The sequence below is a fragment of the Bos taurus genome, chromosome 13, assembly GCF_002263795.3.
Source record: "Bos taurus isolate L1 Dominette 01449 registration number 42190680 breed Hereford chromosome 13, ARS-UCD2.0, whole genome shotgun sequence".
Lineage (NCBI taxonomy): Eukaryota > Metazoa > Chordata > Mammalia > Artiodactyla > Bovidae > Bos > Bos taurus.
Window position 1 is genome coordinate 66,244,059 of NC_037340.1, and position 27,583 is coordinate 66,271,641.

The 27,583-nt window shown below is 46.4% G+C and overlaps 1 protein-coding gene across 13 annotated transcripts in view; it reads left to right on the forward strand.

The window, feature by feature from the left end:
* The window catches only part of MANBAL (mannosidase beta like), a 28,442-nt gene extending 1,184 nt beyond the window's left edge, over window positions 1–27,258 (forward strand). For 2 of the 13 annotated variants that reach the window (XM_015474195.3, XM_015474193.3), the window contains exons 2-4: window positions 1,802–1,970; window positions 8,472–8,680; window positions 26,303–27,258. In XM_015474195.3, the coding sequence (XP_015329681.1) occupies window positions 8,531–8,680; window positions 26,303–26,491 (339 nt within the window). In that variant the 5' untranslated portion in view covers window positions 1,802–1,970; window positions 8,472–8,530 and the 3' untranslated portion in view covers window positions 26,492–27,258. 13 annotated transcript variants of the gene reach the window in all.
* Window positions 27,259–27,583: the final 325 nt, after the last annotated feature.

The following is a 27,583-nucleotide window of genomic DNA, read 5'->3' on the forward strand; positions in this document are numbered from 1 at the left end:
GGGTTTTTCTGTGTTAGACAAGACTTAGTTTCTGTTTGCTAAGTCTGGACATCTATACATGTTTGAAGGGTTATTTATTTTGAAATGTTGACTTTTTTCCAATAAACTTAATTTTAGAATAATTTTAGATTTTCAAAATTACTCTAAAGATACTACAGTGAGTGGCGCATATGTCCCCCCAACAATTTTCCCTATTATTAACATTTTACATTAGTATAATATTTATGTCACAGTTAATGAACCAGTATTGGTAACTAACTAAAGTCCATGCTTTCTTCAGATTTGCTCAGTTTTTTCTTTGCTCAGTCCTTTTTCTGTTCCAGGATCCCACATTATGTTTAGTCGTGTCTCCTTAGGTTTCTAGGACTGTGGTAGTTTCTCAGACTTTTCGTGTAGAAAAGTCTTCTTGACAGTTTTGAGTATTACTGGTCAGATATCTTATAAAATGACTCTCGTTTGGGATTTGTTTGATGTTTTTCTTATGATGACATTGGAGTTACAGGTTTGGGGGAGGAAGATCCCGGAGGTAAAGTGCCATTCTCATCACCTCACAGGGTATATACTATGCTGTGTGTACCTCACACCGTCACAGTGGGGTACGTACTGTCAGTATACGTCATCACTGTCGATGTTACCCCAGATCACTAGCTTGAAGTAGTCAAGTTCTTCCACTGTAAAGTTACTCTCCTTCTACTACTCTTCCATATTGTACTCCTGGAAGGAAGTCATTATGCACAGCCCATCCTTAAGGAGTGTGGAGTTATACTTCACACTTTAAGACAGATTATTTACATAAATTATTTTAAATTCTCCTTGGGAAGTTTGTTTGCTTATTAAATAATATCAGTACGGCCTTGAATAATTCTTTTCATACTTTGGATTATAATCCAGGACTACTTAATTTATTTTGTTGGGCAGATTGTTCTGGCTTTGGCCATCGAAGTGGGTCTTATATCCCTTTGACATACCCTGATCAATGTGTTTTGTTTTTTTTGAACACTTTCTTACTTTCTGTTACAGGCTCATCTTATATATTTCCTGCTTCAGTCCTAGAGTTAACCGTTTCTCTAAGGAGCCCCTGGCTCATTGTATTGGAGAATCATATTAGACACCAAGGTCTGGGTGCTAGGTGTGCTTATTGCTACTGTTTGGAATTCCCGTTTCTAGGCCCTCTCAGAAAATGCGAGGCAAGAGACATATGTGTGTAAGGCTAGCCTCTCCCCCGCCCCTCTTTCTATATATATATATATATAGCTGTCTGTATCTGTAATAATCTAAATATGACTTTTACTGATATCCACAACACTTATCCATCCACGTGGACCATCCAGCCTCCTCTGGCTTATCTATAACCTTCTATTCCCAACTGTAACAAACCTGGCTCCCACCATCTGCCATCCATTGACTCAATAGTGCAATTCCAGTGTGTGTGTATAGTTTCAGAATTGTTAACTGTATACCATGCAGAAAACAACAGCCCATGTACAGTTCCTCTTGCTTTTAGTCTTCTCAATTCTGTCCATTTCCACAGTTACTGAGGTCAGCACCTCATTCCCCCTACCCCTTCCGTGAAATTACCTCATCCATTTGTAATATATTTCGACTCAGAATGTCACATTCTACATCCCATCTTGGATACCTAAATGATTTTTTTTTTTTTAATTTGTGTACATTAAAGTTTACTCTTTGTGCTGTAAAGTTCTGTGGGTTTTGACAAATACTTCCTATCTTATATTCACTGTTACAGTATCATACAGAATAATTTCACCTTCAGGTCTCGTTGTTAATTTCTCTCTTTTAGATTTCATCCCAGAAATCCTGTTGGCCCTCTCTTTAGAATGTATCTATAACCTGAGAATTTACCACCTCCACTGCTGCCTGCTGCTGCCAAGTCGCTTCACTCGTGTCCGACTCTGTGCGACCCCAGAGACGGCAGCCCACCGGGCTCCCCCATCCCTGGGATTCTCCAGGCAAGAACACTGAAGTGGGCTGCCGTTTCCTTCTCCAATGCATGAAAGTGAAAAGTGAAAGTGAAGTCGCTCAGTCGTATCCGACTCTTAGCGACCCCATGGACTGCAGCCTACCAGGCTCCTCCGTCCATGGGATTCTCCAGGAAAGAGTACTGGAGTGGGGTGCCATTGCCTGGTGCAGATGTGTCGTTTTGACTAATAATTGTTGTTTAGTCGCTAAGTCATGTCCAACTCTTTTGCGACTCCATGGACTGTAGCCTACCAGGCTCCTCTGTCTGTGGGATTTCCTAGGCTAGAATACTGCAGTGGATTGCCATTTCCTTCTCCAGTGGATCTTCCCTACTCAAGGACTGATCCCGGGACTCCTGCATTGCCTAGAGGACTCAGTTCTTTACCACTAGTATAGTAGCCTCTTAACTAGTCTCCCTGTTTCAGATTCTTGTCCCTCTGCAATCTGTTCTCAATACAGCAGCCACAGGGACCCTTTAAAAATGAGTCAGATGATGTTTCTTTGCTAAGAACCTTCCAGTGGCTGCCCTTTGACCCAGAGTCCTACTGGTCTTAAACAGCTGCTCACTTTATGCTCCTCTGATCATAAAGTTCATTTCTGCCTCAGACCTTATCCCTTGTTCTCCTCCGTCTTGGGGTACCTAACAGATGTTGAAATAACTTGTTCTTTCACTTTCTTCTTTGCCTCTGCTGAAATGTTGCCTTCTCAGGGTGGCCTTTCCCTGACCACCTCATATAAAATGGCACTCCTTACCTCCCTCTCTATATTTTCTCATACTACTCACTGCCGACATTACATTATATCTTTGTGTTTGGGTGCCTCTGATTGTATAGAAACTCCATGGCTGGGACTCAGTAACTCTGTGTTCAGTTAATGAATGTCTCAGACCACTGGTGTCTGATATTCATGGATGAGCCTCAAGGGGTCTGATGACCTTATGAAATTATTTTCCATGTTTGATAATAAATGGGTCTGTGTGTGTGCGTTAGTTGCTTAGTTGTGTCCAACTCTGCGACCTCATGGACTGTAGCCCACCAGGCTCCTTTGTCCATGGGATTCTCCAGGCAAGAATACTGGAGTGGGTTGCCATTTCCTTCTCCAAAATGAGTCTGTACTTTTTATTAAATTCCAGTGGGGGTACGAGTATCCCCATGTGTTAAAAAACAAACAAACAAACCAAACCTTTGCTCTTAAGCAAGTCTGGAGCACCACAGGGTTAGAGACATAGCAGGATGTTCAGCTTTGCCTTGATTCAGTGGGCGAGCCTACGTAGGCCCCGTGCCTCTCAGCTCCCCCCCCTTGTTAAATGAGGCTGCTCTTTAAAGATGGGAACCAAGCACAGGTTTGATCAGTTACCAGATATTTGTGTCAGTCCCTGGAACAAACTCAAAATGGACCCTGGGTCCCAGCTACCTCAGGAGCTTATTATAGTGGAACAATAAGAATATTAGACTGTGTGGTATTTCTCAAACAATAAGAAATGAATTTTGACCCAGAACATGCATGCTGGGATGTAGATGGATATAACTGGAAAAAAAAAAAAAAGCTTCAAGATATAATGCTCACCCTTACTAATGTGATATTGTCTATTATACTGGTTAATAAAATTAAAAAGTGTCAGCGGCAAGCCCCTTAATGGTTTCCATGGCTCACTAATGGGCCAAAACCTGCAGTTTGAGAACCATTGACCCCCAGGTAAGTTTCAGTCTTACCCACCAGGCAGTTTGAATCCTGACTTTGCTCCTTGTCAGCCAAGTAATCCCTGGGTAGGCCACATAACCTCTTTGAGCCTCGGTTTCCTCATCCTCATTAGTGATACCCCCTGTCTGTAATGGTTGTGAATTGAATGAGTTAGACTGTAAAGCACTGTGCTCATCTAGCAGATGATCTGCTGTGACAGTGGAGGGGGTCGGGGAGCAAAGCCTGTCACGGAGTCAGAGCTAAGAGCTTCTTCATTGGGAGCCAAAGGATGAGTAGCACTCTTGTGACTTCTGTAGTCAGGAAAGGAAAACCCAGAAATCCAGGCAGGCGGGCGAGGAAGTAAAGTACGGGTGCAGAGAAAACTAGACAGGAGTTCTAAAGCAGACACAGGATGTAGAGAGCATTTTATGTTTTCTAGAACATTACCACAGCTATCCTCTGGTTATACTTCTGCTGTCCAGTCTGGGAGTCCTCTAACCACATGTGATGATTTATAAATTAATTGAAGTTAAAATGAAAAATTCAGTTCCTCAGTCCTCCTTTAAGTGCTTACTGGCCACATGTGGCTACCATATTGGAGAGCAGAAGCATAGAACATTTCAGTCATTGCAGAAAGTTCTCCTGGGCAACATTTCATTAGACTCTATAAAAAGTTCTATGAAGAGAGCAGATAGGGCATGGATTTTTCTTTTAGATTATATTAATTTTTTCAATAAGATTCTCCCCTGAATTAAAACGTATGGCCCCTTCACTTTTAATAGCAACTATTTACATTTTCTTATGGCCTCTTTTGATCTTTAGCCAGTGAAATCACAATTTATACATGGTTGCAGTGATAGTGTTTATGTAATTGTTTAATTTTTTCATGTAATATAAATTTGCAAAGACTTTGCACTGGCCTGATACACAACATCTGTATTTGCTGTTTAAGCCAAGGGGCAACATGCCATGGTGTACCGTAATTGGGTTAACATCACGGTACATCGTGGCTTCTCTATTGTTGGACACTTGAGTTGCTTCCTGGTTTTCAGTATTCTGAATAGCACTGCCATGAACTCTTTTTTTTGTACCTGAAGCCTTTTTCTTCTTTTGAATTGTTTCCTTACTGTAAATTCCAGGAAGTGAGTTACTCAGTCAAAGGATATAATAATCACTTTTATGACTCTTGTTAGGTGTTGCCTAATTGCTATTTAAAAAAAACTCTAAATGCATCATAGCTTTGAATGCATTATTGTTGTTTGGCTCCTGAGAACATCAATAAGTCTCTAGATTGGTCCAAAGTGTAGCTAATTGGTAATAGAAGCAGAGTCTGTGCCCCTAGCCTGACTCTTGGCCCCATGTTTTTATTGTATTAGAAATATTCTTAACAATGTTGCTGTTAGTAACACTAATAAATCTAAATATTGATAAACCCCCTAGGCTGGTTACAGCCTTAAAGGTAAAGTTTAGGGCCAAGGGCATTTTTAAAAAGTGTGTATTTATGAGGTGTAACTGAAAAATGAGAGACCTTCTTTATGCCTTGCTATGCACACAGCATGAGGATGCAGTGCCCTGCCTGGCTGTATGTTTCCTCTCGTGAAGCTGTTCTTGCAGCCGCCTTGGAATTCACTTCAGAGCCAGTGTCTGAGCCACTACAAACAATCTGCCGAGGGTCTGAGCGTCATACCTTGTATTTGACCAAAAATGGTATTCCTGGGCTTGAGGCTCCACCTGATTCACCACCCTGCGATCCAGATGATGTTGGGTTCTTTCCAGAAGTCAGATCTTTTCTGGGAGGATAAGATCTGCCAGCTCTGAGGGTTTGGGGGTGGGGGAGTGAACCTCAGACTTTGAAAACCATTCCCAAGGGAGACAGGAGTGGCGTGGAACAATGGCCACCTTGTCGGCACAGGCGCATGACCTTCCTAAGAGACTAGGTTAAAAGGTAGACCATGTGTATTTGCATAAACCCCCCAGTCTATTCACTTCAAAGATCATTTTTGTCATCCTTTAGTCACTCCGCGTTCATGTTGGAAAAATGTTGCAGAGCAACGAAGTGTCAGAGCCAAAGCGGAGGAAGCTTTTCGGGCAAACGCAGAGCCATCCATAGGGGTATAACGCAGGCCACGTGTTTAATTTAGTTTTCTAGTAGCTATGTTTAAAAAGTAAGAAGAAATAGGTACAGTTTTTTTGTGTGTGGTAAAGTATCCATAGCATAAAATTTATCATTTTAACCACTTCTAAGTGTACAGCGTGTGTAACCATCACCACTATTTCCAGAACGTTTTCATAATGCCAGGCTGCAACTCTGTACCCGTTAAACAGTAACCATTACTCCATCCCCCCTCCTCAGGTCCCTGTAACCTTATAGTCTAGTTTCTGTCTCTATGAGTTTGCCTTTCCTAGGTACCTAGCAAGTGGAATCATACAATATTGTCCTTTTGCATCTGCCTTATTTCACTTAACTGTGTTTTCATGATTCATTTATGTAGTAGCATGTGTCAGAATTTTATTCATCTCAACAGCCGAGTAAACATACGTGTGGGTGTTTATATATAATATACCACATTTCGTTTATCAGCTCATCTGTTGATTGATACTTGGTTGTTTCTGTCTTCTCACTATTGTGTATAGTGTAGCTGTGAACATTGGTGTACAAGTATCTGAGTCCATGCTTGCAATTCTATTGGGTATATATACTTAGGAGTGGAATTGCTAGATCATATGATAATTTTAGGTTTAAGTTTTTTAGAACCTGCCAAACTGTTTGCCAGTTTGTCTTTCACTCTCTTGATAATGCCCTTTGATGCACAAAAATCTTCAATTCTGATGAAGTCAGTTTATTTTTTCTTTTGTTGCCTGTGGTTTGGCATCTAAGAGGTCATTGCCAAATCCAATGTCATAAAGATTCCTCCTGTGTTTTCTTCAATAAGTTTAATAGTTTTAGCTCTTAAGTTTAGTTCTTTGAAACATTTTGAGTTAACTTCCATTCATTCTTCTGCATGTGGATATCTAGTTTTCCCAGTACTATTTGTTAACAAAACTATCCTTCCCCATTGGATGGTCTTGGCACCTTTGTTCAGAGATCAGTTGACTGTATATGTGAGGATTTACTTCTGTGCTCTTTATTCTGTTCCATTGCCCTAGATTCTTATGCCAGTATCACACTCTTTTGATTATTGTAGCTTTATAATACATTTTGAAATCAGAAAGTGAATCCTCCAACTTTGTTCTTTTTTTAAGATAGATGAAATTGATAATTTATTTAGCCCAGTGTATCTTTTCAACATGCCATCAATATGGATTCAATATAAAACATTGCTAGTGAGATATTTTTCATTCTTAGGATCATCCTCGCTTATAAATTGTGTGTGTATCTAACTTAACAGCCATCTCAGTTTGGACTAGCTGTGTTTCAACTCTCAATAGCCACGTGATATCATGACCATGATATCAGACAGCCTAGATTTAGCAGAAAGTTTCCTTGTGGCATAGATCCCTGAAAATACAAAGGGCTGTGGAGTCAGATGGGTCTGGTTCCCAAAACTTTTCCCCTTTCTTGAGAAAATTGGGGTGGGCCAGAGGAAGCCACTCATGGGTGCTGTGGTAGAGGGGGAGCAGTTCAGTCCAGGACAGGAGGAGGGCAGTGCTAAAAGCATGCTCAGGAGGTGATATGAGCTCAGCCTTAGAGGCAGAGTGGGGATTTGGCAAGCGGTCAGAGTGGGAGAGGGCATTCTTGGCAGAGTATGCAGTTTGGGTAAAGGCCTAGGATTTGAAAGAGCTCAGTGCTCTTGGAGAATTACAGGCAGGTCTTTCAGCTTGACCAGGGTGTTAGGAGTTGGGGGCTCTGGTGAAAGGAGGGTCTGGAGAGGTGGATTGAGACTGGACCTGCCACTGCTGACCACCACTGCCCCTGTCGTCTGTGTCCCCAGCATCTCTTATTTGGATTACTGATAGTAGCCTCCTCACAGGTCTCCTCATGTCCATTCTTGCCCTACTTAAAATGTAAGTCAGATCATGTCACTTTTCTGCTCAAAACCCTTCTGTGGCGACTTCATAAAATCAGAGTGTCAGGGTGCTTCCAGGTCAGTCCCTCTCCTCTCTATCTTACCTCCTCCTTCTCCCTCCTGCACTCGTCTCTGGCCATTTTGGACTCATATCCCTGACCACAGGCCTCTACACTTGCTTTTCTCTCTGCTTGGGCTACACTTCCCAGAGATGCCGCCCTGCCTCACTCTCACGCTTCCCGTCTCCGCCACTTCGTTCCTGTCTTGTCTTCAGAGAGGCCTTTCCTGTCACTCTATACAAAATAAAATGATGCCCTTCTGAAGCTTTTTTTCAAACAGTGACCACTAGCTGGCATGTTCCATCTGGATGAGTTCTTTGTCTTCCTCTGTCCTTCTGTCCTTAGAAGTTGGCCTCGAGAGAAGAGAAGACTGTTTTGCTCAGCCTTCAGTGCTTGGTGTTCAATAAGTATTTGTTAAATGAATGACTGGATGTATAAGTGAACAAGTAAAGAAAACCTGAAACAGAGCAGACCTTCAGCAAATGTATGTTGATTTGAGATTTTTGTTGAAGTGTTTACATTTATTTATTTTCTGTAACTTCATATTTGGAAAAGATTTAAAACATAGAAGAAAATTGAAAGAATGATTCGGTGGCTCTGCGCATATCCTCCATTTAGATTCAAGAGCTGTTAACATTTCACCACAGTTGCTTTACATATTCTTGCATGTATGTGGGCGTGTTTGTGTAAGTGGAACTGTTTAAACATCAGTTGTGGAAACGTGACATTAACTCTTTGAATTTAGAAGTTGGCTCTGGAGAGCGGTGAGTTGGAGGGGACCTCAGGCAGCAGGCAGCTGGGGCCATGGCTTCCGACCTGGACTTCTCCCCTCCCGAGGTGCCTGAGCCCACGTTCCTGGAGAACCTGCTGCGGTATGGACTCTTCCTGGGGGCCATCTTCCAGCTCATCTGCGTGCTGGCCATCATCATTCCTGTTCCCAAGTCCCACGAGGCGGTGAGTCCTTCTCCGTGAGCCTCAGCTCCTCAGGCTGGGTTCTGGGTCCTGAAAATTACAGACTTCACAGCCGTGAAGACTAGCCGGGATTATGCGGGGCTTGATTGATTTAAAGTGTCTCCAAATTCCCACCTGGTGGCACTGGCCATGTGGTTCATACCTTGTTTGTTTGCATGTGTGAGAAACAGATTTTTATTTAGTACCTACTTACCATGTGTCAGACTCTGCTGAAAGATGTGGTGTCTGCCCTCAAGGAACTTCTAGTCTTTGGGAGAAGGGCAGATATGAAACAAATATACACATTTCCCTGTACAGGGTACTGAGAAGGTGTGTAACAGGGGGAGGACCTGAACTTACACTTCTCTCCCAGGGAGAAGGAACTGCATGTGTAGGGACCCAAGGAATGAAGGAATGGGCTCACCCCTGAATGCAGGTGACTGTGGCCAGAGCACAGAGGGGACGTGATGAGAGGTACAGCCAGAAGAGTGGGGGTGGGGGCCCAGGGCTTTTAAAGAAGAGTGATGTAATCAGATTGACTTTCTTGTTATTTCGGCTTTTATTCATTAGGTCTGTATTTCTGTAGCTCTACAGCCTCCTTCCTCCACCCTACCTTCACTTTTCTCGTGACACTGATTTGTTGGAGGAGGTAGGTCATCGTCCACCACATCCAGGATTTGGCTGATTGCTTCTGTGTGGTGTCATCTGACATGTTCAACTTGTTCCTCGTATTTTCTGTCAATGAGAAGTGCAGTCTAGAGGCTTGATTCAATTCAGGTCCAGTTGTTTAGTGAGACCACCTCATAGCTAGTGCTGTGGGTGTCTTGTTCTTTGAAATCAACAGGCAGTTAGTGTCTGTCTGTCATATAGAGATTCTAAGATATCCGTGGGTTCAGGTGGTCATAGCTGATCCCTCTGTTACAAAATCTTCATCCCTCTTTCACCTAAATGGTTTTAGCATCCATTGATCATTGCTTAGAGCCATTTTTCCTTCTGCATTTTATTACCTGGAATTCTTCAGTGAAGAAGATGTTTTTGTCACACCTATATGATTAGTCTGAAATGCTGTTCATAGTAAAAGGCAGGATAAATGCTTGATTTTTTCCCTCTATTAGTTTTCAGAGTTGTGAGTTTGGACTCTAGCAACCTCCAATCTTGACCAATAAAGCTTTGATTTTCAATGGGAACCCCATCCAGTTGTGTGAAAGACTGTCTACCAAGGGAACCCATTAGAGACTCATTGCCTAGGGTTTTACTGGGGACAGATCACATAAGCACCCTCTGCCTAACACAAACCAAAATTCCAGACTTCCAGCAGGAAGGCAGGTTTTCAACATAAACCATGTTGTTTCCACAGACAGGTTAGGCATAGTGAGCCATTCTTATCAGTTCTGGGAATTGTGGGAACCACCCAAAATCCAGTTTCCCAAATGTCAGCCAAGGGCCAGCTTTGCAAGCTGGGTTTTCTAAGGACAGCAGTTTACTTTTTTTTTTTAATGTAAACTTTGTTCAGCACACCTGAAACATACTTATTATAGCTTTCAAATAACTATGTTATTTTTCTCTATTAACAGTAAGATTTAGAATGAAATTCATGATTTCTTTATGTTTCTTTCTGGGCCCCCAAATGTGTCCCAGTTTGGGATGTATATATATTCAGAGTACTGTGTTTAGAAGCCTTTTCTTCACATTGGTATACTCCCACCATGACATAACACTGATTTGCTTCATTTTGTTTTTCACTTTTAGAGGTTTTTCCTTTTGATTTAGTTTAAAATTATGTAAACTTTTATATTACAAATTTTGCCAAAGTCAAAACTGTGTAACAGGATGCAGTTACAGAAATCTCCTTGAATCTGTATATCTTGCACCCTTTCCCCTTCCTCCCCGGTAGGCACCCATTTTTATTTGATTTATCCCCCTTTTGTTTCTTTTTTCTGAAGGTGTATGCAAATGTAATGTGTGTGTGATATTTATTTATTCATTTATTTTCTCCCTTTGATGTACAAACGATACTAAACACAGTTTTACATGTTTCCTTATTTAACAGGATATTCTGGAGATTATATATCTGGGGAAGGAGCATGCTGGGTTCAGTTTTTAACAAAGGCCTTTAAAATGTCCAGGTGATTATATCAAGTAGGCAGTTGTATCTACTGGTCTGTATGAGGAGGAGGGTCTGTCTTTGCAACCCCATGGACCGCAGCCTGCACCAACCTCCTCCATCCATGGGATTTTCTAGGCAAGAGTACTGGAGTGGGTTGCCGTTTCCTTCTCCAGGGAATCTTCCCGACCCAGGGATTGAACCCAGGTCTCCCACATTGTAGACAGACTCTTTACTGTCTGAAGTCCCTTCACTTCACTTCACTTCAAGATATAATTACAGAGAAGGCAATGGCACCCCACTCCAGTACTCTTGCCTGGAAAATCCCATGGATGGAGGAGCCTGGTAGGCTGCTGTCAATGGGGTTGCTAGAAGTCGGACAGGACTGAGCAGCTTCACTTTCACTTTTCACTTTCATGTGTTGGTAAAGGAAGTGGCAACCCACTCCAGTGTTCTTGCCTGGAGAATCCCAGGGACGGGGGAGCCTGGTGGGCTGCCGTCTATGGGGTCACACAGAGTCGGACACGACTGAAGCGACTTAGCAGCAAGATATAGTTAAAGCCATGAGAGAGGATGAGGTCTCTTAGGAGGGAATGTGGAGCAGAGGCAAGAGCTAGATGGGCCTCTGGGTGAACAGCTTGTTTCTCCCCTCTGGACAGCTACTCCAAAACAGCAGGAGAGAGAAGGGCTGAGCCTGCCCAGTTAAGAGATAAAAGACCACATATTTCTCATTCTCAAAGTCAAGGAGACTTTCTCAACTACACATAGCCAGAAAGGCTCCTTGGAGGTAACGAGAGGAGATGTCAGCTTGTAGTAAGTGATGTCAGCTTACCCATAGGCCCCTTCGCTAGAATCCATCTTGGCCAAGAGATGCGTGGGCTCACATGGAAGGGCCCTGAAATATAATGATGCCAAGTACAGACTCAGAACCAGGCAAAGTAAGGTTATTGGCTGAAGGAAAACCTGGAAGAAATGCCCCATAAAAGTGATTATAATAAAACCACCATGAAGGTGAAATTCTCTGAGCTCACCTGTGTGTCTGTCCATACTTACTCTTTTTCCTCCTAATAAACACTACTTGTTTCACTTTCAGTTTTCTAGCACCATTTATTGAAGACATTGTCTTTTCACCTATATATTCTTGTCTCTTTCGTTGTAAATTAATTGACCATAAGAGCATGGGTTTATTTCTGAGCTCCGTTCTGTTCCATTGATCTATGTGCCATTACAATACTGATTTGATTACTATAGCTTTATATAGTCTGAAGTCAGAGTGCATAATTCCTCCAGCTCTGTTCTTCTTTCTCAAGGTTGTTTTGGCTATTTGGGGTCTTATGTGTTGCCATACAAGTTTTAAAATTATTTGCTCTAGTTCTGTGAAAAATGCCCTTGGTATTTTGACAGGATTTCATTGATTCTGTAGATTGCCTTGGGTAGTATGGTCATTTTAACAATATTGATTCTTCCAATCCAAGAGCATGGGATTTCTTCCCATCAGTTTGTGTCATCCTCCATCTCTTTTGTCAGTGTCTTATAGTTTTCCAAGTACAGGTCTTTTACCTCCTTAGGTATTAATAGGTTTATTCTTAGGTACTGTATTCTTTTTGACATGATGGTAAATGAGATTGTTTCCTTAATTGCTCTTTCTGATAGTTCATTGTTGATGTATAGAAATACAACAGATTTCTGTATCACTAATGAGCTCTTGCAGTTCTCTGGTGGCCTATTTAGGATTTTGTATGTATGGTAGACAGATAGTATCATCTGCAGACAGGGAAATTTTACTTCTTTTCTAATTTGGATTTCTTTTATTTCTTTTTCTTATCTGATTGCTGTGGCTAGGACTTCCAGTGTTGTGTTGGATTAAAGTGGTGAGAGTAGGCATCCTTTTTCTTGATCTTAGAGGAAATGCTTTCAGCTTTTCACCATTGAGTGTGACATTAGCTGTGTGTTTGTCATATCTGGCCTTTATTATGTTGAAGTATGTCCTCTGTGCCTACTTTCTGGAAAGTTTTTATCATGAATGGATGTTGGATTTTGTCAAAAGCTTTTTCTGCATCTGTTGGGTCTCTGTTCATATGGTTTTTATTCTTCAGTTAATATGGTATATCATGTTGATTGACCCTTGCCTCTCTGGGATAATCTCTCTTAGTCATGGTGTGTGAACCTTTTAACATACTGTTGGATTTGGTATGCTGATACTGTGTTGAGGATTTTTGCGTCACTGTGTTCATCAGTGATATCACCCTTTAATTTTCTTTATTTGTGACATCTTTGATTTTGGTATCAACAACCTCATCTTTTTAAAAAAATTAGAATATAATTGCTTTACAGTGTTGTGTTGGTTTCTGCTGTACAGTATTGTGCATCAGCCATATGTACACTGTCTGCTCCCTGTTGAGCCTCCCTCCCCCCCATCTTGCCCCTCTAGATCATCACAAAGCACGGGGCTGAGCTCCCTGTGCTGCAGCCGCTCCCCACCAGCTCTGTTTCACTCATGGGAGTGTACGTATGTCCCTGCCACTCTCTCAGTCCGTCCTGCCATCTCCTGCCCTCCGTCTCCTCCCCACGTACTCAAGTCCATTCTCTATGTCGGCGTCTCCGTTCCTGTCCTGCAGATAGGTTCATCAGTGCCATTTTTCTAGATTTTGTATATATGCCTTAATATATGGTATTTGTTTTTCTCTTTCTGACTGACTTTACTCTGTAATAGCCTCATGTTTTAAAATACAAATGTGGCACAAAACATCTCATTTTCTTTTATCTTCAAGTTTAGGGGAATAAGGAACACAAATGAATTATCTTTGTAACTGAAGGTTCCTGTGTTACGTTTTTTGTTTCTATTTGTTTTTTGGTTTTTCAGTGGATCAGTAGCAAAAAATATAGTACCATTAATTTGACTTTTTATTAATGCGTCATGCCTGAAAATGGTCCTCAGTTATGCAGGGATTCCATTGCTGGCTTTCCTCTGCATGCCCCCATAAGGCAGGCTTTTCCCAAACTCTTAAGTAAATGGAAAAGAAACACCCAATTCTGTGTGTATAAACAGCTCTACGAAGAGAGAATGAGTGCTAAGACTGTGGTTAGAGATTGTGCTCAGCCGCTAGCTGTGACTAGAATTTGGATAGGAAGGGAAAAAGAAAGGGGTTTTAACTTGGGGCTGGGGTGCTCTTGTGGAGGAAAGGAGCCTGTGGGAATGGGGACAGCTGTGGGGACTCTAGGCAGCTTGAGAGCAGGAGCAAAGTACCTGGAAGCTGAAGGTGACAAGGAGGTGGGAGAGGATGGATATGGGCTGGGGGGCCCAGAGAACAGTCTTGTTCTCTCAGCCACATTGCTTAGGGGAAAATCATGCCTCTTGCTTAGCCTATAGAAGCAAGGTTTATTAGTGGCTTTTCGGGTCAGAAGATAATATTTTTGGCTCTAGATGATGGGAAAGGCTTTGAAAGGCAAAAGAATGTCTTTCCTGTTGTTCCAGTAAGCCGATTTTCTGCAACTAGTTTATGACTTCAGTATTTCAATACTTAGCAGATTATTTGAAAGCTCTTTTGGGGGTAATCAGGGAAGGAAAAAAGGAACACAGAGAAATGCTTCCCACCCCACCCCCCTTTCTTTTCTATAGTGGGAACGAGAACTAATTTGTAAAATTAAAACCAAAGCCCCTAGAATCCTAAGCCAGATGATAACGTTTTCTCATTGACACCTCATTAAACCAAGACCCGAGAAAACAAACATTTGGTTGAGCCTGATTGGGGCCTGGGCCACATTTAATCCAAGCATTTCCTCGTAGGCCAGGTTCTAAAATCTAAGAAGGTAGATCCTGTACCATTTCGGTCAGCTCCAGGATGCAGCGGTGTTTCATCTCTCATGCTCAGTCTGATGTTTGTATGGCGGCCATGGTGGAAAGGATTCTGGGGCTGCTTTTAGGCTTCAGAGTAAGGAAATTATTTGTTGATGTCTGCCGTGAGCAAGGGACTGGCGAGCGTTATCGTGAATTGCCTTTCCTTGGTCTGGTCTGTGATTCTTTATCTGGCTGTTTCCACCTGGGGAATTTTCAGAGGCCTCGGCTGCACCCGTGGAGATTCTGGTTCAGTTGTTCTCTGAAGCCTTGGATCAGAAATTTCTTCAAGTGCCCAGGTGATCCTGTCATGCAGCCACTGGTCCTTAGACTGTCTCCCTGAAGCACAAACCGATTTGGGGCACACAGGAGGTGTTCCGCTCTATGTGTCAAGTTTGTAATAACAGATGACACCCAAGTGGGAAGGGAAGAGCTGGCAAGAAGTTGGGGATGGAGACCTGGGGATTCTTTTAACCAACATAGTATTACTTCTCGAAACCCTAAGAATGAGTTGCTAAGCCTTTCAAGGGAAATGAAGATTCAGGGAAGGCCTGGACTTGAGGCATGCCTGGCTTGCTTGAGGCAGTTCTTATGCAGTGTGGAGATACTGAAAAGATATGGGTGGTCTCCCTGAGCAGGGATGCAACTGGGCCTCTGGAAGGGGTGGGACCCCATCACTCACATCCCCTCTGCCTCCCCTCCTGTGCGTCTCCTGTCTCTCACTTCTCTTGCCTTCCTTCCTCTGCTCGCTGTCCCTGTGATGAGATACAACATGGCCACTAACAGATTCTCAAGTTTGCATCTTTCACCTGCAGCCTCTGGAGCCTGCCTTCCTGCTTGGTCCCAGTTCCAGAATCCCCAGAGAAGGAGCTGTACCTGGGACCCAGCTTGGGACTGCTGTGGCCAGTGTGAGAGAGGGGAGCATCCTGTGGTGTGACCTCTGTGGGGGAGTGGGAAGTCAGTTCCCAAGGGAGCAGGAGTGCCATGCAGACAAAACTGGGGTCTCCGTTCCTTCACTCTCTTGGAGACGGACAGACTAATGGGCAGAGGACTAGAAGACTCTGGTCTCACTGCAGACCCCCATGTGGCTCGAGGAGGACACCGAGACTGGGCTGAGTGATGGAGGGAAGGCTGCTCCACCTGAAGAGGACATACTCAGACTGCCTCCTTCAGAGCTGGGTTTCAGTAGAACTAAATTCTTAGCAGAGTTCTGGACCCCTAGAGCGCCCCTAGATAAAGACTGCAGAAGCCTGTGCGTTTCCTGCAGTTCTGTGCAAAAACGTGATGCTTCCATGCTTAGACACATTTTCTGGGAAGATAGCCTATAGCTTTTCTCCAAGTGGAGAGCAGTAGTTTGAACGAGGTGGGACCCACATTCCAGGAATGAAGGAGTAGGTAATGAGGAAGCGAAGGTCGGGAGTCCTCTCCGTGTTCCCCACAGCCTACCTGAGCATCCTCCCCAAGCCTCTTTTGGATCCGCTTCTGCCCAGAATGTTGATCCTGTCCATCCTGGGTAAGCAGGTATTGACTTTTTTTGTTCAGTGACTCATGTTGTAGGTAGTAATGGTTCATCTGCTAGTCACAAACTCTCCTAGTGGTGTAAATACCGACTGTTCTCAGGTCTTCATATGCTTATGTCACGTGTGCCTAGCCAGCTGCCGGCCTTTCGGCAGGTGCTTTCACTGCCACCCTGCCGTCTTTGCGGGCTTGCCTCAGTCTCTTCTGTTAATGGGGACTCTTTCAGTTGAAAACTCAGAAACTCAACTCCAGCAGTTTCCTTAGAGGCTATAGGGGACTCTTTAGGTGGTCCAGTGGCTCAGACTCCATGCTCCCAATGCAGGGAGCTTGGGAAGATCCCAAATGCCGCACCTATGGAAAATCCCACACGTGGCCACAAAGGTCCCCATGCCATCATTAAGACCCGGTAGGGCCAAATAAATAAGTAAAAAAAATTTTGAGGAGGTTAGAAAGAGACTGTATGGGCTTTTAGAACTGGGAATGTCAAGACTGGATCCAGAAGCTGAAAGGTCATCAGGGCTCCCTTTGTCTCTCCATCTCCTGCCTTCCCGCCAGTGCTGGCTTCATTCTTAGGGCCTTGCCACACGTCAGCAGAATGGCTGCAGCAGCCCCAGTCTGTGTCCTTATTGCCCATGTTCTATAAGCAAAGAAAGCCATTTCTCTGCCTTTGCTCGCTTTCCCGATCTCGTGGAAGGCCTCTGCTTGGCCCTGGCCTCGCCACATGTCTGTACTTTGGCTCATAGGTGGGAAGGGGCATTGGGTACCATTTCTGGCCAGGCCACATTTAACGGGCCGTGGCTGTGGTCACAGTGACTGAGAGCCCCCCAGAATCACATGGGACAAGGAAAGAGCATGGCCTTGATGGGCAGGGGTGGGGGAGGGCAGACAAAGACAACTGGTGCCCAGCACTGTGATCCAGCGGAGGAGAGCTCACCAGAATTGATGGCAGGAGTGGCATTCCATGCGATGCCCACGTAGACTTCACTGTCAACCAGGAAGCCCCGAGATGGATGGAGCCTTCCTTTGGTAGTGGGGCCGTGGCCTGGAAGTTCCTGTTGGGATATCCAGCATGGAGGTCTTGATTTGATTTGATTTTGTTATCTTGGCCATGCTGTGTAGCAAACTGGATCTTAGTTACTCAGCCAGGGATTGAACCCATGCCCCCACCATCGGAAGCTCAAAGTCTTAACCACTGGACTGCCAGAGAAGTCCCAGGTCTTGATTTTAAACTCAGCCCCCCATGGCCAGTGAAGGCTGCCGCAGTAAATGATTAACTTGGGCAAGGTGTATACCTGTTCTCCACACCTCAGGAGGTAGTCTCACAGAACCACCTCTTCAGTTCTGCCCTGTTTTTTTTAAGCTTGGGAGGGGTTTGCAGTTGAATTGGGCAGCAGGATGTTTTTTACTTAATGAGCCGTTCTCAAGAGATTGCCACACAGTGGGTAGGGCAAAGGTCTAAACACGGTCTTGAGATGCTCACGGACATGCATGAAGCCACAGACCAGCTGGTGGGCGGGGCCTGCGGGGTGCTGAATCGTGTCTGGGGTAAGCTGCATGGGCCGTTCTCTCTAATCATAGCTCTCCTTGCCTGCCAAGCGCGTCCTGGACTCTGTCTCTGTTCGCCTGTGGAACTCACATGAACAGCTTCCCCCGCTTGATTTCAGCTGGTCCTGTCCTCCGCTCAAGGCCAGTTCTAGTCCCAGCCCGCAAGGTGTCCCAGCCGCCACCCTGCCCAGGGCCTCAGGCAAGAGTGCACAGCAGGGCAGACTGGAATTCAGCCCCGGGCGCCTTACCCTCTCCGAGCCCGTGTCCTGAGCTAGAAAAGGAGGGCATTCACGCCCGACCCATGTGGTCCTCTTTTTTTTAATATAATTAAAAAAAAAATTAGAGTATAGGTGCTTTACAGTGTTGTGTTCCGCTATACAGAAAGCCAGTCAGCCATACATATTCATATATCCCCTCTTTTTTGGATTTCCTTCCTGTTTAGGTCACCATAGAGCATTGAGTGGGATTCCCTGGTGGCTCAGACAGTAAAGAATCCTCCTGCAATGCAGGAGACTTGGGTTCAATCCTTGGGTGGGGAAGATCTAGAGGAGGGCATGGCAACCCACTCCAGTATTCTTGCCTGGAGAATCCCATGGACAGAGGAGCCTAGCGGGCTGCAGTCGATGGGGTCGCAAAGAATCAGACATCACTGAGCACTAAGCACAGCAAGAGCGTTGAGAAGAGTTCCCTGAGCTATACAGTAGGTTCTCATTAGTTATCGATTTTATACGTGATCGTGTATATATGTCTGTCCCACACCGTCCTTGAGGATTGGGTGAGATAAGACCCATGGGGCTGCCTGCGCACAGCACAGGGTCTCCTTTGCCAGGATCATTTCAGAGGAGAGAAGAGCTTCAGTCTGTGTAGAATGACATTTTGTCCTGATTTATTGGACTCAGTCCACCCTGAACTGTATAATGGAAATTATAAAAATTCTGTGTGCTCTCCCTGCTGGAAGAGATTGGATGCACTGTGGCACAGATTCGATTATTTGAAGCTGATGAATAGCAGCAATTTCCTGGCCTCATAAGTGGCTGTGGAGCTGCTTCATTATTGATGAGCCCTGTATCACGGAGGACGCCTCCGCAGACTCAGGAACTCCCTGGGTGGAGGGGTTCTTTCACTCCCTAACGTGAGATTGCGGGGGGAACTTGCTGCAGAGGAGGCGCGACTGAAAGGTGGGGCTGTCGTGTTCGGAGTCTGCCGTCTGCCTAGCTTGTACCAGCAATGCGCATTTGAAGAGAAATGAAAAGTCAGCCATTTATTCAGAGTCATTCTTGCCAGCTAAGAATTTGGAACTTGCTCTGTGTGGCTAGGACCCCAGCAGCCGAATCACGTGTGTAACAGCTGCCTTTGTTTCCCTCCCCCTTTCGGGGAAGGGGCTCTTCCCCACTGTCTGAGTCGCTAAGTCTTGGTGAGCCTCTTGGTGAGGCCTGTAAAATGGGGCTCCCAGGGATGGGCTCACCAAGGTGAGGGGAGGCGCAGCGGCTGCTGTTTGTGAGGCAGTCATACAGCACACATCGCGAAGTGCTCCTCCTCTTGGTTCCCCTGCGCTGCCTGACCCAGAACCTGCATGCGCTGGGCGCAGACGGATGGGCTGTGGGTGCTGAGCACCTGTGCAGAGTGGGAAAGACACAGCGCATCTGGGAGTTACTGGCTGGCCAGTCGCCCAGAAGTGGCAAAGTGGGCTGCATGAGGGGGCGTGCCCGGGGACAGGGCCAAAGCTGCAGTTGGAATAGCTCTGGAGGCCACTCAGGGGTTCTTGGAATCTGCCTTATACGAAGAGGGAACCAGCAACATGTTTAAAACAGAAAACAGTCTGGTCAGGATGGTTGTTTTAGGAGAATAGACTGAAAGCAGTGTGGCGGATGGTGAGGAAAACCTTGAGGTGGGCAGGCAGGAGACTGGGGCGTTGGGGTGGGCGGTGCAGGGGTCGTCTGAGCCAGCTCAGTAGTGTGTCTAGAGGGGACTGGGCAGAGCTGAGAGCTCTGTGGAAAGCCGAATGGACTGGCTATGGTGACAGATTGGATGTGGGGGCATGCAGGGAATGGTGAGAACTCAGAAATGGCTCAGTGGTTTGTAGCTTGGGGAGTTGGGTGCGTGACAGTGCTAGAACCTGAGCTGGAGAAGAGAGGAGGAGGCCTGGGGTGAAGAGGAGACAGACAAGGCGCTCGGATGACTCAAGGACTGTGTCCACGTGCCCGTGGAGAGCTGCTCTCAACTGTAGGAGCAAAGCCTGACTCGAGGAGCACAAAACCGCTTTCCTGACTCCTGCCGCAAGCAGGGGGTCCTGAGCCACCCATCGGCAGGGTCCTGAACAAGCTGTTTTTGTCAGTCCACCATCCCCCGTGCTTCCAGATTCGGCTAAACAGAAAGTAGATTCACAGTTCACTCCGATTCTTGATGTCCATCAGCCCGAGGCCACTAGGAAACCTGAAAGAGGCAATATACCATTCGGCTTAGGTTCATCCTGGCCTTGCTGCTTACCAGCGGAGGCAGGTCACATAACCTCTCTGAATGTCTCTTCTTTAAAATGGGGCATGTTATGGCATTTTGTGAGGGAAAAATAAGACATGTCCAGACCACAGAACATGGAGCCTGGCATGTTGTAAATATTAGCAGCTATTGTGGCTCTTACTGTTACTGTTCTTATTTATGGCTATGTCTAGATGTTGACTTAGGGTGCGTATATTGGGTTTAAAATCTGCTGTGTCCTCTGTCCCTATGCAAAAAGTGAGGCCTAGTCTTTTTAAATTAATTTATTTACACTATTTTTTGGTCCATGAATCAAGGCAAATTGAAAGTGGTCAAACAAGAGATGAAAAGAGTGAATGTCGACATTCTAGGAATCAGCAAACAGAAATGGACTGGAATGGGTGAATTTAACTCAGATGACCATTATATCTACTACTGCGGGCAGGAATCCCTCAGAAGAAATGGAGTAGCCATCATGGTCAACAGAAGAGTCCGAAATGCAGTACTTGGATGCAATCTCAAAAACGACAGAATGATCTCTGTTTGTTTCCAAGGCAAACCATTCAATATCAGAGTAATCCAAGTCTATGCCCCAACCAGTAACGCTGAAGAAGCTGAAGTTGAACAGTTCTATGAAGACCTACAAGATCTTTTAGAACTAACACCCAAGAAAGATGTCCTTTTCATTATAGGGGACTGGAATGCAAAAGTAGGAAGTCAAGAAACACCTGAAGTAACAGGCAAATTTGGCCTTGGAATACAGAATGAAGCAGGGCAAAGACTAATAGAGTTTTGCCAAGAAAATGCACTGGTCATAGCAAACACCCTCTTCCAACAACACAAGAGAAGACTCTACACATGGACATCACCAGATGGTCAACACCAAAATCAGATTGATTATATTCTTTGCAGCCAAATATGGAGAAGCTCTATACAGTCAGCAAAAATAAGACCAGGAGCTGACTGTGGCTCAGACCATGAACTCCTTATTGCCAAATTCGACTTAAATTGAAGAAAGTAGGGAAAACCACTAGACCATTCAGGTATGACCTAAATCAAATCCCTCATGATTATACAGTGGAAGTGAGAAATAGATTTAAGGGCCTAGATCTGATAGATAGAGTGCCTGATGAACTATGGAATGAGGTTCGTGACATTGTATAGGAGACAGGGATCAAGACCGTCCCCATGGAAAAGAAATGCAAAAAAGCAAAATGGCTGTCTGGGGAGGCCTTACAAATAGCTGTGAAAAGAAGAGAAGCGAAAAGCAAAGGAGAAAAGGAAAGATAAACATCTGAATGCAGAGTTCCAAAGAACAGCAAGAAGAGATAAGAAAGCCTTCTTCAGCGATCAATGCAAAGAAATAGAGGAAAACAACAGAAGGGAAAGACTAGAGATCTCTTCAAGAAAATCAGAGATACCAAAGGAACATTTCATGCAAAGATGGGCTCGATAAAGGACAGAAATGGTATGGACCCAACAGAAGCAGAAGATATTAAGAAGAGATGGCAAGAATACACAGAAGAACTGTACAAAAAAGAGCTTCACAACCCAGATAATCACGATGGTGTGATCACTGACCTAGAGCCAGACATCCTGGAGTGTAAAGTCAAGTGGGCCTTAGAAAGCATCACTACGAACAAAGCTAGTGGAGGTGATGGAATTCCAGTTGAGCTCTTTCAAATCCTGAAAGATGATGCTGTGAAAGTGCTACACTCAATATGTCAGCAAATTTGGAAAACTCAGCAGTGGCCACAGGACTGGAAAAGGGCAGTTTTCATTCCAATCCCAAAGAAAGGCAATGCCAAAGAATGCTCAAACTACTGCACAATTGCACTCATCTCACACGCTAGTAAAGTAATGCTCAAAATTCTCCAAGCCAGGCTTCAGCAGTACGTGAACTGTGAACTTCCTGATGTTCAAGCTGGTTTTAGAAAAGGCAGAGCAACCAAAGATCAAATTGCCAACATCCGCTGGATCATGGAAAAAGCAGGAGAGTTCCAGAAAAACATCTATTTCTGCTTTATTGACTATGCCAAAGCCTTTGACTGTGTGGATCACAATAAACTGTGGAAAATTCTGAAAGAGATGGGAATACCAGACCACCTGATCTGCCTCTTGAGAAATTTGTATGCAGGTCAGGAAGCAACAGTTAGAACTGGACATGGAACAACAGACTGGTTCCAAATAGGAAAAGGAGTACATCAAGGCTGTATATTGTCACCCTGTTTATTTAACTTATATGCAGAGTACATCATGAGAAACGCTGGACTGGAAGAAACACAAGCTGGAATCAAGATTCCCGGTAGAAATATAAATAACCTCAGATATGCAGATGACACCACCCTTATGGCAGAAAGTGAAGAGGAACTAAAAAGCCTCTTGATGAAAGTGAAAGTGGAGAGTGAAAAAGTGGGCTTAAAGCTCAACATTCAGAAAATGAAGATCATGGCATTCAGTCCCATCACTTCATGGGAGATAGATGGGGAAACAGTGTCAGACTTTATTTTTCTGGGCTCCAAAATCACTGCAGATGGTGACTGCAGCCATGAAATTAAGACGCTTACTCCTTGGAAGGAAAGTTATGACCAACCTAGATAGCATATTCAAGAGCAGAGACATTACTTTGCCAACAAAGGTTCGTCTAGTCAAGGCTATGGTTTTTCCTGTGGTCATGTATGGATGTGAGAGTTGGACTGTGAAGATGGCTGAGCGCCGAAGAATTGATGCTTTTGAACTGTGGTGTTGGAGAAGACTCCTGAGAGTCCCTTGGACTGCAAGGAGATCCAACCAGTCCATTCTGAAGGAGATCAGCCCTGGGATTTCTTTGGAAGGAATGATGCTAAAGCTGAAACTCCAGTACTTTGGCCACCTCATGCGAAGAGTTGACTCATTGGAAAAGACTCTGATGCTGGGAGGGATTGGGGGCAGGAGGAGAAGGGGACGACAGAGGATGAGATGGCTGGATGGCATCACTGACTCGATGGACGTGAGTCTGAGTGAACTCCGGGAGTTGGTGATGGACAGGGAAGCCTGGTGTGCTGCGATTCATGGGGCTGCAAAGAGTCGGACACAGCTGAGCGACTGATCTGATCTGATTTTTTGGCTTCACTACTGTGCCCGAGCTTTCTTTAGTTGTGGCGAGCAGGGCCTGCTCTTCGTTTTGGGCTTCTCTTGTTGCGAGCACAGGCTCTAGGGCGCGTGGGCTTCAGTGGTTGTGGGTACACAGGCTTCGTTCCTCCACCGCATGTGGGATCTTCCCGAAGGAGGGATCGAACCCACGTCCCCTGCATTGGCAGGCAGATTCTTGCTGACTGAGCCACTCAGGGAAGCCCCAGATCTAGTCTTAAGTGCTGTATTTTCATGATGATAAAGCAAGGGAGAAGTTCCCATGGTTATGGGAGATCTTGTGTGTTCTTTGATTTCATTCATTCTTTCAGAAACAGTTGAAGCCGTCTAAGGGGCTCACAGGCTAGGAGGGGAGACCATCATGAGCACGTGCGTTGTTGAGGTTCCTGGGCGTCAGGGTGGAGGGCATGCACCTGCTGGAAGAAGAGTGGAGGAAGAAGGCTGGAAGGGAGTAGCGGTGTGTTCCTGGGGGGCCAGACCGTGGGGAGGGCTTTGCTGGGCGGCCAAGGAGAGAAGGGTGCTCCTCTTACTTAGGGCTGAGCAGTGGAAGCACTGGGGTCTGGCCTGGTGTGGGGGATGGAGGAGAGGCTGGAGAGGTGGCCTCCTTAGCTGCCATCCCAGGACATAAAAGACTGTGGGTGATGGAAGCCACTGGAAGGTTTAACGTGGAAAGGATCTGCATTTTAGAAAAATTCTTTTGGCAGGTACACGAGTCATGGCATAAAGAATTAGGGCCTTTGATGCTCAAGACAGTGGCCAAGTCAAGGTGGAGGAGGTGAAGTCAGCAGGATTTGGTGACTGTTGGACAGAGGGGAGCAAAGGGGCGGCGGAGTCGCTGGGACTCGGGTTGTTCTGCCTACTGGAGGGGGTGTGGTGGAGGAGGAAGGCCAGGCCGGCTGCAGAGGGGCCATGCTCTGTCTGCGACACTTGAGCTGGAGGTGCCTGGGAGGTGCCCGTTCCACGCTGGGCCAGGAGAGAGATCTGGGCGGTGACAGACAGGATGAGGTGCCAGAGAGGTCTGTGGAGTAAAGGAGGGATGGCAGCTGGGTGTTCTCGTCTCTGGGTTATGAACCGGCCCCACTAAAATCAGAGGAGACCCCAGGTTTGAGCTGAGAGTGGGGCTCCATCCCTGGAGATCCTGGCAGGCCTGGCAAGTCCCTTGTGCAGAAACCCTTCTGTTTAATCAGATCTTGTTTGCTCGGGGCACGCAGGGACTGATGGGTTTCCACTGGCCACACAGGTACTGGACTGGGGACTGTTTCCAGTTCCCAAAGTCTCCAGAGGCGTTGTGCTTGTGAGGTCGGCCTTAAACCATCGCCCTCCTGCTGGCTCTGCAGCTGTCAGCCTGTGCGCTTGACACAGTGTCTCCTCTGAGGTTTTATTCTCTTTGTTTTTTTAATAGGGTAGCTTTTTTTCCCTTTTTTCTTCTTCCTTCCTTCTTCCCTTCCACCCTCCCTCCTTCTCTTTCATAAACAGCATCACTGCAAGGGGACTGGTTGAGCTCAATCAGAGATCTGGCCAGCCAGGGGCTGGCCCCCTGGTTATCTAGGGAGGATCACCCATGGGTGCTTGGAACTGGGCTGGGCCTTTACGCCTGGTTTCCTTGCTGGCAGGCGAGGAGGGTGGAGAGCTAGTGAAGGCTGATAAGAGGCAGCCGGTGTACCTTTGGACTGGGCCTTAGGTGGGACCGCCCGTCTACAACCACAGTCCAGCCTCTTCTGTCTGAGGGAAGCTCGAGGCTGGGGCCAGAAGCCGACAGTGAGCAGAGAAGGACTGAGAGTGAAGCGAGCTGGGAGCTGGCCAGTGAGACACGAAGAAATGCTTTTCTAGAAACACCGTGCTCCCTCGTTGTCTTCTGAGTCTGCTTTTCTCCCATTTTTAACAAAAGAACACAAGTACTGAAAATGTTTCTTTACCACAGTGCTGGGGCCAGTGGAGTGGCGGGAGCCAGGGCAGGGGGCGGGGCCACTGAATAAAGGGACGGCCAGTGCGCAGCCCATTTCTTCCATGAGGCTAGTGTCACCGGATGTTTAAAGTTTTCAAGAAAAGCAAGGACTCCACGTTGAATGGGAAATCTCCCAACTGGCTCGAATTCCTAAAAATAAACACTGCAGGCCAAGTGAGGTCTGCCTGTGGGCCCGACCAGGCCTGCGGACCGTGGCTCGTGTTCTCTGTGCTATATGGGAACTCTAGCATCCTTCCTGGCTGAGTTTATCACAGGGAGGAGGAGACTCCCAACAGGACAGGGCCCACTCCAGAGTCTCCTCTGACATGAGCCTGTGAGGCTGGGGCAGGCCAGTTCCCCTCCCCACAGTCCACTTTCTTTATCAGCCCCTTGAAGGCCGGGGCTGGCTTTGTGGTTTTAAACTTTTTTTCAGCAGCAGAACCTTTGTTTAAACCAGATCGTACAGTGAACAAATCACAGTGTACATGACAGATAAAAACCAGAGCTGCCCCGGACACAGGGAGAGTCTTGAGTTGTGCCCCGAGGCTGCCCTCTGCCCTTTCCCACAGGGCACCCCTGCCAGGCGCCACAGAACCTTGTGTAGCGGCTGCGCTCTCCACCCTTCCCTTCCCCGCCTCTGTGGCTTGAATGGGAGTAGAGGATAGCAGGGCCAGAAGGAGAGCAAGCGGCAGAAAGCCTGCCCACCGCCGCCTCCCCAGCCGTACTCTGCCCAGGCCCTGCTCACTGCGTCCCACCGGCCCCTGGGTGCGTTTCCCGGGTTCTCCCCGAGCATTTTGGCCTCATATCAGCCCTGCAAGGTGCACATCACTGTTTCCATCCCATAGGTGGGTGAGCCGAGATGCAGAAAGGGGAAGGGAGTTGCCCACAAGGTCACTTGGCTGGAACTGGGGGAGCCTCGGTGCCCCCCAGGCCTGTGAGACTCCAAAGGCCGCCCCTCCCCTCAGGCCTCCTCCCTTATCCTTCACCTGCTCCCCGGGGACAGTCCAGGAACACACGGCTCCCAGGTCCCCGTGGTGATGGTTTCATCCCTGGTTTCTCTGCTTCTGTTTGCAGAGTCCTTTCAGACGTGATCTCATTTCGCTGGTGTCAGGCTTGATTTGTCTAAGCGGGACTCTCCTCTCTGTCATCACACAGGAGGCAGAACCATCCGAGCCCCGAAGTGCAGAGGTGACGAGGAAACCCAAGGCCACTGCTCCTTCTGCAAACAAGAGACCCAAGAAGGAGGCGAAGAAGAAGCGGTAGAAGGGGCGGCCTTCGCAGCCTGGCACGAGGGCCCTGAGGGCAGCCCTCCTGTGGCACACGGTCTCAAGTGGCTGGGATGCCCTGTGACCACAGAGATCTGGACAATCCTGACAGTGCCCGGGCCCCGGAGTGCAGACCACCACTTCTTCCTTCTGCCTTCCTGAGGGGTTCGGGCCAAGGGGGCTGAAATACCCTGTGAACAGAGACTGTCCTGGAAGCTTCTTGAAAAGTTGGGTCACCTCACAGAGTTCCATTTTCTGACTTAATCCCCGTGTCCTACTTTTAGTCACCCCCTTGTAGTTTTACACTACGCTTTAGAGTCCTTATCTACTGCCGCAACCACCACCCTCTGCCATTATCTATACCCCGCAGATCAGATCTCTTGCTTATCAGTCACCTTCGTCTCTGCTTGTGCAGAGGGAGCCAGGCCAGGCCTCCCCTGTTTGTTTAAGTCAAGGCGCCAAGGCCATTAGCACAGTGGTCCCACTGGTGCAGCAACCAGGCCTTAAGAGGCCTGGTCCTCCTCCAGCCGATGGAAGGGATTTGGCTTGAATGAGTGTGTATTCTTGAGTCCCGACTTCCTGAGCATCTCAAATAGGGGATAGGGGCAGGGACTTGTCAGTCACAGACAAACCTCTGTCCAGCCCATCACAGCACATTGAGGGTGTAGCTTTTTGCTTCTGTCTGTATCCCCTCCTCTCCCTCCATTTCCTTCAACCCCTGACCACAGTCATTTGGGGAAGTAAAGGTCAATGAATGGCCCCGCACGCTGAGCCTCTTGTGTGTTGTCTGTGCTGAGGCGGAGCCTGGTCCCTGCCCTGGAGGGTGAGGCAGGGCACACCCCTGGAAAAGAAGGTGACCTGAGTGGGGTCTGGTCAGAGCAGATCTGGGATGAGTTTCAGGACGGGTCCAGCCAACTGCTTCATGTAGCCCTTAGTCACTGTCAGTGGAAACGCTATGAACATCCACGTGTGTGTTAGAGTTTCGTGGGCCAGGTCCCACTCCGTCCCCGGATCCGGCTGCCTGTGAGGACGCCACTTATCCTCAGAGTGGCTTGAGGAGAACCCACTCGGAGGCCTCACGTGGCCTGGG